The sequence below is a fragment of the Sander lucioperca genome, chromosome 18 (genome assembly GCF_008315115.2).
Source record: "Sander lucioperca isolate FBNREF2018 chromosome 18, SLUC_FBN_1.2, whole genome shotgun sequence".
Taxonomy (NCBI): Eukaryota; Metazoa; Chordata; class Actinopteri; order Perciformes; family Percidae; genus Sander; species Sander lucioperca.
The window spans coordinates 4,391,507-4,405,705 of NC_050190.1; the positions used below are offsets into that span (position 1 = coordinate 4,391,507).

At 43.0% G+C, this 14,199-nt stretch overlaps 1 protein-coding gene across 15 annotated transcripts in view; it reads right to left on the reverse strand.

Moving 5' to 3' along the window:
* Nucleotides 1-9,161, reverse strand: part of fgfr3 (fibroblast growth factor receptor 3) — a 95,272-nt gene extending 86,111 nt beyond the window's left edge. For 3 of the 15 annotated variants that reach the window (XM_035994373.1, XM_031280334.2, XM_031280331.2), the window contains exons 1-2: nt 8,476-9,159; nt 2,331-2,550 (exon numbers count right to left, since the gene is read on the reverse strand). In XM_035994373.1, the coding sequence (XP_035850266.1) occupies nt 2,331-2,472 (142 nt within the window). In that variant the 5' untranslated portion in view covers nt 2,473-2,550; nt 8,476-9,159. Of the gene's footprint in view, nt 1-2,330; nt 2,551-8,475 lie in introns of all 15 variants that reach the window. The other 12 variants (XM_035994374.1, XM_035994372.1, XM_031280335.2 and 9 more) reach the window with 7 other exon arrangements.
* Between the last annotated feature and the right edge of the window lie 5,038 nt (nt 9,162-14,199).

Genomic DNA, 14,199 nt, shown 5'->3' on the forward strand with positions numbered 1-14,199 from the left:
GCATTTAAATCTTTTGGGGCAAGTCCGTGTCAAACTGAAGTCACAATGCAAGTCTTTTTAAGTCTCTGAATGCTTAAGACTACATGACATTTGAACATTCCTTCCAAAGCTGGGTTAATCGTGCTTTTTTTTCCCATCGTTGAGACCAAATCCTCTTAATGCAGAGGCCTAAAACTGAGACATACGAGGTCTACTTTTTCTTGTTCCATGCGTTTTCCAGGGCACTACCTTGAGATAGAACGTTGCTTTCAAGTCTCAAGTCAAGTCTTCAGGTAGTTAAGTCTAAAGTAAGTCAAGTGTAACAGCAGTAAAGTCCAAGTCATCCTTATTTTTGTGACTTAAGTCCGTGTCTCAAGTCTTGAGTCTACATCTCTGGTCTGACCTCGGTTTTTCGGAAGATAGCCTTGATATACAGTGCACTATACGCACGAGTTACAAAAACCACTATACCATACCAACATACCAAACTATATCTGCAAGATGTGTGTGCACATTCATGACTCCTGCATTCATTTGTAAAGGTTTTCCTTACGGGGACCTCATTTTTAGAACCCATAATGTCAGAGGTCCCCAGACTGTGACTGCATAAACAGAGTGATGTCCCTATAATGTCAGGATTACCAACACACACACACACACACACACACACACACACACACACACACACACACACACAGCTGGATCCTATCCCAAAAAGCGCCCGGCTCCTCGTCTTTCTTAATGTACTGAAGCGTGTAAAGTGTGTCAAAGACTCATTTTAAATAACTATCACACAAGAAAGAGTGAGGGGGGGGAACAACACTTGGCTAATGCCTCAGAAAAGAGATTACTCTGCTGTGTTAGTTTTTTTGGGCAATATGGAGAGATTAAAGCAAACACAGTCAACGTTTACTTTGGATTGATCTTTGGGTATTTCTCTGCCTCGAGAACAAAGAGGGAATATCGCGCTAAGCTCAGCGAACCAAGAAGAGTCCAGTTAAATCCTCCTCGTAAAAAAAAAAAAAAAAAAAGAGACTCCGCCACATTCGTATAAACAATAAATGTGCCTTTTGAAATGCCCCTATTTGAAGTGATGAACAAACAGAAAACTCAACGTGGTTCAAAGCAGATGTCATATTAGCATTGGAAAATTAAGAGAGGAACAATTGAGGGTGGAAACGAATGTGTATGGGCAGTTAAACACAGTCTTTCTTCTTTTTTTGGACGAAAAAAGCCTTCCAGGCTTCTTTTATCCTGGTTTATGACTTAGTGTAAAGCCAACTTGAGAGGGGGAATTCTTCTGAGCTGTGTTTTTGTTGTTGTGTCGCAAGAAAAGTGTCGCTTTAACTTTTCTTTTTCTCACCTCACGTCTGAGCAAAGGTGCTTCTTCTGTCTGACGGACAGTCCAAAAACCAGAAGATATTCACTTCACAGTGATATAAAACAGAGCAAAAGCAGCAAATCCTCACATTTCATTATTTGGCATTTTTGCTTGATAAATGACAAATGATCTAATTGAGTCATGGACTAACTGATAACAACCCATACAACAACCAATAAGAACAATTGTTGTGTGATCTTTCACGTCTCTCTTTATGTGTTTAATTCTTATGGACTTGGAAGAAAAGCCTATGAGCAGCAATGACGCCTTCATGAACATCTACTTAGATTTTGGCTGTGAAGGTGACAGAGAAGGTACGGGAAACAGTACGTTTACATGCACGGCAGTAACCGGGTTAAGTGAATAACCAGGTTCTGCCAGTTCTCCCCGTATACATGAGCGGGGAAGAATGGGAAGAATGACGGGAGTAACTCTACCTCCGGTACAGCAGGTGGCGCTCTGCCAACGCACAACTAGCCTTTACTTCCGATGACCTATGTCAAAATGACACCGACCGGCCACTAAATAAAATAAAATTTAACAACTTCATGTTTTATTCACAGACTTGTGTCACAGCGTAGGAAACCACAGTGCTCTCGCCAGATGTTTAGCTAACTAACATTAGCGTTAGCCAGCGGCCGCAGCGGGGGCTGCTCAGTGCCTTCACTTTTTTTGCCAAGACAAGGCGTTGACAGCCCCGGAGATGGACAATGTGTTTAGCCATCTCCATGTGTCTGCTGCTGCCTCAGCAGGAAGTAAAACAGATGTCTTCCCCTCTGAGGTAGCTACTCTTTGCAAAAGTATCCAGCAGTAACACGTTGGTTGTATTTCAGTGCACTAAGCCTTGTTTTCTGCCCTGAAATTGCTTCAAATGTTCTCTGGTGTCTGGATTTCATGAAAGACAACTACTGTTTCAGCACTTGTGTTAGCACTATGTAGGAATATGCCGGGGTTTGATATAGTGTCCTACCTGTGGGCTGAGCGGTGGGCAGCCTAGCCGGAGTGACGCAGAGAGGCAGGAGGAAGGAGAGCCAGAGTGAGCACCACAGAGCCGTCATCCCTCCGGACGACGAGGTGAGACGCAGAGCAGCGAGGCCCGACTCAGACGACATCCTCCGTTAGCATGCTGTCCTGCAGAACGGCGGCCTATGACGCCGCAAGAAACTATCCAACGACTCTGCGACACTGACCTGGAAAACGACAAACATGAGGGAGAAAATCAATCAGAGCTGGATAACACAGAGACGTCTGGGTGTTCATCATGAGATTCTGGCTTAGGTTTGACTACAGGTAGAACTCTGAAACTCTGAAATAGGACAATTAGACCGCAATTTAAACACAGCACAAAGAAGCGCCTTTGGGTGTGCACACATGCTACCATATTTTGACCTGACATTCCACAAAGATTTCGAGGATTAGAGTGGAAATCCCTCTTCGCAGTTTTTCTCAGAAACTTTTCTCAGAGCACCAAATACAGCCGGGCCGCGTCGCTCTGAAGAGGATATTAGCTGGGTTCGAAACCGTTCCCCCCCCTTACTATTCTTTTCTTGTTTTAATGGTCAGATGGGAGCTCTGATATTGGAACAGCTCAGGAAACCTTATGTACCGTACACCCCCAGCCTAGAATGCAAGTTCATTAACCAATCCTTTGCTGCAACAGGATTAGTTAAGGAGGTTTCCACGGGACTCTTTTGTGCTTGAGAGACTCTTCTGCATGATTTGGCAACCGATTGACACGGATTCACTAATCTTCCTGCGGGATGAGGAATGCCGACGTCTACAGTATCAGTTGCCCAACGTGCCCGGCGGCTCGCGGGAGGAAGAGGGAGTGTGACGGCTACGCCGAGCGGCGGCAGAGTGCTCTGCTCTGTTTGCTTAAGCAGGGAGAAGCTGGAATGCACTGAGGTTTGGGGAGAAAGCTCTGAGTGAGGTGCCCAGAAAAGCAAAGCACAACCCCTCCAACACACACATGGGCACACACATACATATAGGCCTACACACACTTTAGGGGCTGTGTCCCGCTTCAGAATAGCCTTGGCTGTGAGACGTCCACTCCCGACAAAAACAGACCCACAGGTTTGGCGAACACACGCGCAAACATTTCAGAGTGGGCTTTGCTTCTACACACAGAGGTGTATTGTACAGACGCACACACAGTCCAGAGAAAGATTGTTGTCTTGAGTCTTAACAGCAATGTTTTTCTTTCCCTCTGAGGAACCTGTGACCCACTCCTTGCTCAGCACAAACTGAAGCGCATGCAGGCTGGCCCCTGCGAGCCTCCGTTTGCACATTATCACTCTCCAACACAGAAAACACCAACTGGGGGAAACTTCACAAGACAAACATGAATAGATACACACACACACACACACACACACACACACACACACACAGTGTTTTCCCTAGGTTTGAGGAAGACTTAGGTGCACATATTTTGCGGTAAGTTGAGGGGTCCTCACTTCACTGTTGATTTGTTAAACTTTTATTTTTCATTGCTTTTAAAATAAAAAAAAATAAAAAAATGCAACATCTTTCCAAAAGTCAATGAGTAATCGTGTTAAATAATCGTGATTCCAATATTGACCAAAATAATCGTGATTATGATTTTTCCCATAATCGAGCAGCCCTACCATATCTGTATCTAAAACTTTAGAAAAGCTAGATAATCGGGTTACACTTTATTTGAAGGTATCTACATAAGAGTGACATGACACTGTCATGAATGTTTCGTAAACATTATAAACAAGTCATAAACGTTGACATGACATAACGCTTCTTTTGGTAAGTGTCATTCGGTTTTTGTCATGACAAGTTATGGTTAGGGTTAGAGTTAGGGTTAGGGTTAGAGTTAGGGTTGGGGTTAGGGTTAGAGTTAGGGTTGGGGTTGGGGTTAGGGTTCATGTGTCATGACAGTGTCATGTCACTCTTATGTAGTTACCGATAATTAAAACTTAAAAAACTTAAAGACAATATGTTCTAAAGCAATCCACTGGGAACCAACTACAACCATTATTTTTTTATGCTCACATTCTTTTTACATTCATTTAGCTTAGGTGGTGCACAAAACGGCTTGGGTGCTGCACCCAAACCTTATAATGTTAGGGAAAACCCTGCACCCGGAGTCTAATCTAAACACTGCACCTTTTCAGGCTTCAACACATTGCAGCCTTTTATGTTCTCTATAGGCACTTTGGATGAGCTCTTCTTCTCCTCTCCCAGTCCATCCTCACCTTCTTACAACACAAGGCGCCTCCATGCTGCTGCCGTTTGTTTATGCAGCACGATAAGGCCTCTGCTCTCCAGGGCGTGGAGGTACAGCTGATCGCAGGCCTCTCAGAGTTGAAATTTTTTTTTCTTTTCTTTTTTTTCTTCTTTCTGTTTTGACCTAAAAATATCTCAGCTTTTGTACAGCCACTTCACTTCGAGAGCTGACAAAGTCTCCGGAGTCGGTTCATGTCAACGTGCAGATGTGTTTAGACAAGCAGCATGTCAGCCTCTCCAGCCATGGGAGAAGGAACTGGGAAACAATGCAGGCTTTGAGATTGACTAATTTGGTGGCAGGTAGCCTCAACCGAGACTACCTTGTGTACAAAGTGAATCCTTGAGTTTGAGGAGCAGCAACAGTGTTGCAACATGATTCATAGCATGAAACTGGAACAAATTAAATCGAGGTAATGTGTGCCCTTTCTTGACAAAACAAGAATTTTTTTTTAAATATTGAGTGCTTAAACTCAACTAAGCACTTTTTACACCAAAGTGGACATGGTGAACATTGGAAATGAACTCCTCACAGACTTTACAGGCGACTGAAAACACAACCTCAAGAAGAAGGAGAAGAATAAGAAGAGGAGGCGGTATGGATCCCAAAGACCCAGCGAGGAGTTCAAAGCACCCAAAGTGTTTTCATGCTAATATTTTCTTAACGCATGAAAGAGAAACACAACCACGGCGGTGAATAATACATGAACATTAATCATGCAGAGCTATCCACACATCGTAATAGCTCGGAGGCAGAAAAATGCTTTAACCGGGGCTCAAATCCCTGTCATCCCTCTCCCCTCTGTGAGGATCAATGCGAGGCAGTCACATGCTAGTCACACCTCTCTGGAGTGTCGTAATCTTTAATAATTAAAGCCGGAGAATCAACAGCCGGGGCCGGGGTTCGACTTTGTCATTTTTTGGAGCGGGGGGGGGGTTATAGGATTTTTTTGGGAGAGCACAAGTGCAAACAGCAGCCGGGCGAGGGGCACAAAGATAGACAGACCACGCAAGTGGGTAATCTTCCATATCAGTGCCTCTTTCTTCTCCTATACTCCTGTTTTAAACATTCTCCCACTTCTTCTCGTCTCTTGCCTCCGCACTGCTCTTTACCACCCTCACAAACGCACCCTCAGGGTAGAGGAGATAGCGATCAGCTGAGAAGCCGAGAGCTAGGCATGTTGAAGCTGTCAGGTGCAGTGTGAGTCCAGGGGCGAGGCGTTCGCTGCGCCCTGTGGACACCTCGGAATCTGACACTCGTGGCCAACACTGCACGTGTAAAAGACTATCAGTGTTTTCCAAAGGATTGTGGAAGACTTAGGTGTGTGTATTTGGCGGAGGGTTTAGAGGTCATTCCTCAAGAAAATGTGACGTTTTTCAACACCCACACACCGTCTTACTTGCAAAAAAAATACCGAAACGTTGCCTACTATTACATTTATTATTTCTTTGCAAGTCAGACAGCGTCCGGGAGCTTCTTTGCAACTTTTGACTTACTCGTCCCCCTCCAACGCACATGTCTCACGGTACAGACAAAATATGCAATTGCACATCAAGTCAGGCCAGTATTACCATATCTGTATCTAAAACTTTGGAAAAGCTAGACTTGCTAAAGAAGTCCACTGGGGACCGACTACAGCCATCAGATCTGTCTTTCAGTTAGATTCATTCGGCTTACGTTTCTTGGGTGCTGCGCCTAACCCTTATAATATGGTAGGTAAAAACCCTGACTATACCTGTCCACAAATGTGTCCTCTGCGTGAGACAGAGGACACAGAAGGACACGTTAGTCCCTCTGGGAATATATAAGAAATACAAAAGGAAAGCACAGTATGCAAACCAAGGGAAAACAGGTTGATTTAAAGTACTTAAGACATAGATAACTCTCTTTGATAGTATATTACAGCAGCTACCATGGGAGATGAAAAGGCTGTAATGCTCAAGGAGGTTGATATAAAGTGTTTGAACAGCCTCAGACACATTATAAGACCTTAAAGAGTTATTATAGTGAAGCTGTGTGGAAAAGGGAACAACATTAAGTACTGGAGTGATCCTGTCGACTCTCTTTTGAATGTTACAGGATGAGTTCCTACAGAAGTAGTTAAGGTATATAATATAACAATTAAGGCCAATACAGTTCATAACGGAGTGTCCTAACTGAGACATTGTGAGTGATAGGGGACCCACAGAGATACAATAAGATGTTAATCTGCAAACGCGGACAGATAAGGTCACAAAGACATCATTTTTATTGTATTATAGTATGTTAGTGTTTGAGCATGAAAAAGATCTGCTTTTCGTCTCAAATTAGACATGTTGGGGCCAACTAAGTATATTATTCTCCTCTTTAAAAAAAGAGCAGAGGAAAAAAAACTCCATGGTCTCAGGCCAATTTGGGTAATGAAAAGAGGCAATCAGAGTCTCATTTGGAAGCGAAATGTGTCTGAGGCTCGCCTCTGATTGAAAAACGCTACAAACTGGCATGCTATTTCTTGGGTCAATAGATACAATTAATTTGCAGCATTAGCCCAGCTATTATCATCCGCACGCTTGTTTTTAAGGCTCCGAAATTGAATAGGCTAAAGCAATACAGGTCCCAAATCTTATTTCAGCCCCTCCTCTCTCAAGGATGCTAATCCAGTTATTTTCTCCGGTGATGGTTTAACATGGTGGGAGTCAAAGCTGAGCTGAGTGGCCAAAATCACCATCTGAATCCGATTGAAGCGCGTGTGTTTGATGAGGGGATGACTGATGTGCTGCTGAGGGGAGAAAGAGAACCGCACAGCTCGTTCTTTCAAAGGGAGAGAGAGAGAGAGAGAGAGAGAGAGAGAAAAATGTGCAGCTTTCTGGAGAAACTTCAGAGACGATCAGAGGCATTAGGGCGCGCGGCTCTGTGAAAGAGGCTGATGCGTAATTCATATTTCTGCTCCAAAGCACATAAGACGTCACTGTTGCAGTGAGAAGAAAAGGCGTGTTCATCCTAACGAGCATGAGCATGGCGATGAAAGTCAATAATTGACTTTTTGACAGTGAAATTATGCACGGGGAACGTTTAGTTGATAAAGAATGGAAAGCGAACTTTTATTAGACGCATCTAATGGGCATCCTCAACCCATCCTGATGGACAGATAAACGTGCGTAATTGCACAATTCATAGGCTACATCTGCTTTTCTTTATTCCAGGAATTTTCTAGAAACCAAAGTGTCAATATTTTTTTTTTAAATGGGCAGATTGAGGCGGGTCACTGCCCTGAGATGGACTTTTTATTTAGAAAACAAAAATATCTTTAGGCAAATGGATTTCCATTCAAAATAAAGGAACTGACTCAAGCAATTGCCACTTCCAGAGGGGGGGGGGTGTCTTTCTCAGCTCCGCAGCGTGCGTAAATTCACTACCCTGCGCCACACACAGTGCAACCAGAATTAATACGCTGAGAAACAGAAAACCTGTGCGCGCTTTCTCCAAGCCAAGGTGATAGAAATGCGCGCAGAAAGCTCCGCTGGCACCGGCCGAGGCGCGCTGATTGCGCACAGCCCGGGGACGGACGAACCGTTCCCTCTGCGGCACCTGTGCGATGGCACGGCACGCTTTACGCACATACACACACACACACACACACACACACACACACACAACACACAGTACATACTTTTCAGTACAACACGGCTACTTAACGCTAAGTGACTGGAGAGCTCAACCTGTCTGACTCACATCTACAAGGAAGTGGAGCTATTTTTCTCACGACTTAGAGGCTGCAAAGAGTTGTTCGTGAATAATAATAATTAGTAGTATAATAATAATAATAATAACAACAATAAAATAATAATAATAATAATAATAATAATAAGCTACTTACCCAAAGTATCCCGTTGTGACAGCAGATCTCAGTCTTTCAGATGTCACCAAGCATTCATTTATAAAAAACACAGCAGTTATTCTCCCTTAAACTTCATAAAAACCCACAAAACAACGTTAAAATCCGTAAGTCCTCGCGCATCGGGCAGCAGTTTGGCGACAGTGGAGAAATAAAAGAATAAGAAATCCCTCTCACGACTTGACAGCGAGAGTCCTTGGCTCGTGCACTGCGAAAGACAACTTCTTCTCCGCTAAATCCTAGGTTTCCACTGCGCGCTGGTGTCCAAAGTGTCCAAACGTCCACAAGGCGTTCATGGTGTCGCGCATCAACTGGGCAGTGTGGCAGTGTGAAGTTCAGCGGACCGGACGCAGTGAACGCGGCTGCTCGCTCGGCTCCAGCGCCGACGGCTGTCTCTGTGTTGCGCTGCCTCTGATCAGCCAACTCGGACTGGTAGCTCTCCGCCGCTGGCTGTCTGGGAAGTATCTGCACGGTGCTGCCGTCACCACACACCGGCTGGGAGACACGACGAGTTCCTGTTTGCACCTTCAAAATAAAAGCTTGACCGATGAACCAGTGACGCAATGATTGGCAGAATGCTCTATTAAATGCGCATGGGCGTACATTTCATCTAACAGATGGGGGGCAATAGACTTCAAATTGTTTAAGAGAGTTCTTGTAACAGGATATGCGAGTTGTGGGATTCCAGTAAGAAGGCTGGCAATGCTGTTATATTCATTTTAAACATTGAAAGTGATTATTTTCTCTAATACAGATGATGCTGAACTGAGCCTCCTATAGCAAGCAAGCTAGCAAGCAAGCTAACTAACTAGCCAGCAAGCCGGCCACTAAATTAGTAAAGTTTAACAACTTAATGTTTCATTCGCACACTGTTGTCACATTGTAGGAAAGCACAGTGCTCTGGCAAGATGAGTGACAACTTTGTTAAGCTCATTTTCTGTAACTAGTGAAAGCAGTTGGGTGGAATCAGCAAGCTAACTTAAGCTTATTAACTATCCATCAAGCTAACATTACCAAACAAGCTAAGTAACTTTATAACTGCTAACATAGTGGACTCGTGGAAAAATACATAATTTCTTTGTCAGGACTAATTTATTAATGACTCAGCATCTGTATTAGAGAAAAGAATCACTATATCCAATGTTTAAAGTGAATAAAACAACATTGCCAGCCTACTTAGGCTACTGATGCAAGTCCCACCAGATTTCTGTGTACCATTAATGTACAGGGGGAAAAAACCAAGCTAAAAACTAAAAACACATTTTGTTGCCCCGTGTGCATTTATATTGTTTTACTACTTACACAATTATTTCAAATATATATTTACAATACAAAGTATGGTTTTAATGATATTTATAGGGGGGGGGACAGCTCTCAGATGGGGTGGTTTCCGCCTATGCAAATGCGAGATATGGAATGCAGGTATTAAACTTGTAGAATTTTTTTTATCCCTGAAACCTCTGACTAAATGTGATTTTATGTTTACTTGTACCTCTTTTTCTTCATATTTTTTATGTAATGTAGGCCTATGTTTTTTTTTTTTTTATATATATATATTTTCCTTTTGTTTTTAAATAAGCAATAATCAAGTGAAATAAACAATCCGCCAAAACACCCAACCTTAAACCATGTGTTGAATTTTTAATTAGATATATTATTTTTTTTTTAGCACAATTTCCCTCGACCTGTCAACATTGTATCATCTGCTTCCAAGTTTTGTGTTACTTGTATCAAGGTATTTTATGAGAATTTGAAAAGATATGTAAAGCAACTTCTCGGCAAACATTTTAAGCCAAATACAAAATTTGACAATAATTGTATGAGTAAATAAAAAAATTAAAAGTTAGTAGGCTTTGTATCATACATGTGCAAGTAATTCAGGTGGATCACAATTAAGCCATCACAGGATCATATTCTGCTGCAGCTAGACAGAAAAGACTTTTATTTTGAAGACTCGCGTGTGTTTCATTGTGTGTGCGTGTGTGCGTGTGCGTGTGTGTGTGTGTGTGTGTGTGTGTGTGTGTGTGTGTGTGTGTGTGTGTGTGTGTGTGTGTGTTGCAGACTTGACGCTGCTGCTCTCCTCTCCAGTCCCACCGCGGTCCGGGGCTGCCCCACCTCCAGCGGGAGGAGGGAGATCAGATCCCGGCGCGCCGCTCCTCCGGGTGCCGCTGGAGGCAGCAAGTGACGCCTGGTGCTGCTCCAAGCGCCTCCCACGACTGCTTTTCGTTGAGAAAAACTCAATCAGGCGAGGCGTTATTGCCAAAGCTGTTGTTTGATTTCTGAATGGTTTAGCCTACAGTCAGTGGTAGCCAATGTCGGGTTTGGGAACCACAAGGGGACCTGGAAGGGGTCCTAGGTGGTCCTTGGGGAAAAAAAGAGAAATACCGTAGCTATTTTGTCCCTCTGTGGAGTTTAATACAGTGACCAAATGTCCAGAGATAGTTATTGTGATCAGAGAATTCACGTCTTTTCCATCTCCATGGGCGCCATTAGGGAAAAAATCCCGGAAGAATCAGGGGGGCCCGCCCAGAGCTGCACATGCAGGGGCCCTGCAACATGTCAGGGATTACAGATATTTTGTGTGTGGTTGTGTGCCAGAGCTGTTTTTGAACTATTTTCTGGTGGAGCCCCTGATTATTGCCCCCTCCCCAGGCAGAATGGCCTTTGAGTTATTAGAAGATTGCGGCTCAGACCAGTGTTTGACCAGTAAGCCCAAAAGTGTGTTGAGTAAACAGTAAATTACCATTTACCACCCATTTATTCTGCCATATACTATCGCTATTGGGCTAATTACTGCTGTCAGGACAGAGGCGATAGCTGCTTTAAACAACACTCCAATTACTGTCATCTCTTGAACTGTGTTTGGAGAAAGCAACTTTATGACGCCATAAAGCAGAGCGGCCCTCTGCTAAGTGACGGTGGAGAGGCTGGGCGGAGTGTGCCGCCATCCGTCTGTGTTTGTCCAGTAAAGTGACCGTGATATGTGACAATCCACGTAAACACATCATAAATTACAGAAAAAGGATACGAGCATCATCAGGTAGAGAGATTGCAGACCTTTTATTGACGAAACCACTAAACAAGACCCCTTGTATGTTTATGAGGTGTGAGCAATTCAGTTTAAGGACGGTTTTCTCCGCTCAGACTGTTTTAATTGAATAATTTAGGCTAAATTGATTCCATTCTTCACACGCAAAAAGCTAAATTAAAGAAAGGACTGGAAAAAAAAACACATTTTGTGTTGCAGATTATATTAGAACTGGTTCTGTGGTTGCATTTTCTACATCTACTCCAGAAATTTAGCATTTAATCAACTTTTGTTGTCGTGTTTTATTGTTTTACAGCTTTGACTCAAAGTAGATTAAATTGTGGCTGTTTTTTGACACCAAACAAAAGAAAAAGACCTTTTAATGTCAAAGTGAAAACAGATTGCTACAAAGCGATCTGAATGAATTACAAATATAAAATACAAATTACATGTGCGCGTAAGTATTCTCCTGCTTTAATAGGACGCGCAAATTACAACGCAGCTCAAAAAGTGCTGAATCATTCTGGTAAATTCCTTTAAACACATCACACACTACTGAACACTATTGTACATACTATGGGCTGGCTGGGACAATATGCTTTTGTCCCCATTCGATTCTTTCATGATACATGGGTGCCGATTCCATTTGTGTTGCGATTTTCATTTTTTTGCAATTTAGAAGTATTGCAATTCGATTATTGAGTATTGCGATTTTCTTTGTCTTGAAAAACAGACAATTATGAGACATTTCTAGAAACTAATTATTTTCTGAAAAAAAAATGCACATCACATGTCAGTCAGTCAGTCTGACTGTATTTCATTTGTAAATAAGTACATAAAATAGATTTTCTGTATATTCTGCTTTCGCTCTCTTTTGCTGGAAACGGACATGATGAAGTCGCCTGTGACTGAACGTTGACATGTACCCTTCTGTGATTATCCTACCTTTATTATTAGTCTGAATAATTCATCATTTCTGCTTTTTTATCTCAAGGAATAGGTATAATTTCCTATAAATAAGGTTTATTGACCATGAATTCCAAAAATAAGTATAAAACTAGTAATAAGTTGGCGTTAGTGGTGTTCATACATGGAAGTGTAAAACGGGGGGGAAAGGGGCCAAAAACATTGAAAAAAGCGGCAAAAGGGTCAAAAAAAGAGATAGAAACGTCAGAAAAAGTGAAAATGTTCAGTGCAAGGGCCAATGGAAGACAAGACAAGGGTTAAACAGAACATATTTAGGTCAATCATTGGTAAATATGAAATAAATAAAAAGAATCAATTGTAAAAATGACGATACAGATTTTTCTTGTTGCCCTCCCCTACATACTGGTGATGATGCCTCAGTGCTCAACCTCATGGGAAAGTACACGGAGAAACAACAAGCCACTCTGATTAAAGTAAGCAAAGAAGAACAAGAGAGCAGAGTGATGATGAAGGGCCTTTGGACTACAGTGCTCTGTGAGAACTGTCGGTGGGAGGGAGGGCGAGCACGGGAACAAAAGCCAGGCGGTCAGGAGGAGAGGTCATACAGATGGTGAGAATGCTCAGTCAGACAGCTCGAGTACTGATGGGCACACTGACCAAATGACCCCTTCTCACACACAAACACACACACACACACACACACACACACACACACACACTCCTCGGCTCTCCACAACTGCTCATGTTGGGAAAAACAAAACTCCTCTTTGCACCCCCTGCAACACCCTTACTTCTAAGGAACACACACACACACACACACACACACACACACACACACACACACACACACACACATTCCTCGCCCCCCAGCCCTCCAGGGAGCAGATCAGCAGGAGATGAAAGGTGAGGCCTTTTTCATTTAAAATGGAGTCAAAAATTAAACAACAACAAGAACAGCCTCAGAGTTGAGATTGATTACTATAAGCTGCGATGATCCAAAGAGGGAAACAATCCAGAATCACTTGAAAACCTCTCCAGTTTATCTGGACGGTGTTATCATGGTGCATATTTCCACTGACAACCTTAAGGAGCTAGCAGCATTGACTGTTTTCTCTTGGTCTGTGCGTTGCACATTGCCTGTGTGGGCAACAAGCAATGGACTGGCAGTGGCTTTGTGTGTAAGAGGAGGACAAAAGCAGCAGGACTAATCATTAACACGAGTGATCCTGGGAGGGACAAAGGGAGGGAGCTGATCACAGAGGACACTTCACACTCCACTGCTCTCTGCTCTGTACTGCTGACCCACACACACACGCACACACACACACACACACACACACACACATGCAAACACACAAACACACAAACACACACTCTCTCCTCGGCTCTCCACAACTGCTCATATTAGAAAAACAAAACTCCTTTCTGCACCCCCCCCCCCACTCCCCGCAATTCCCTAACTTCTAATGAACACACACACACTTTGTCACTTTGTCTTCAGTTGCTCTGTATAATTCATTTCTTTTTCTTTTTTTTCTACTCTTACATTATTTGTATAGACCTTGCATCTTATGCATTCCTATTTTTATTTATCCTTTTAATTTATCTATATTTATATTCTGTCTTTGTGCTGCTGCAACACCGGGGAGTGTTGGAGGGGAGTTTCCCCTCCAACTGGCTAAATCAATCAATACAATCAATCAGTAAAAGCCAATGTCTGTGTACAATAACTTCCGGGTAGAAGACCTCCT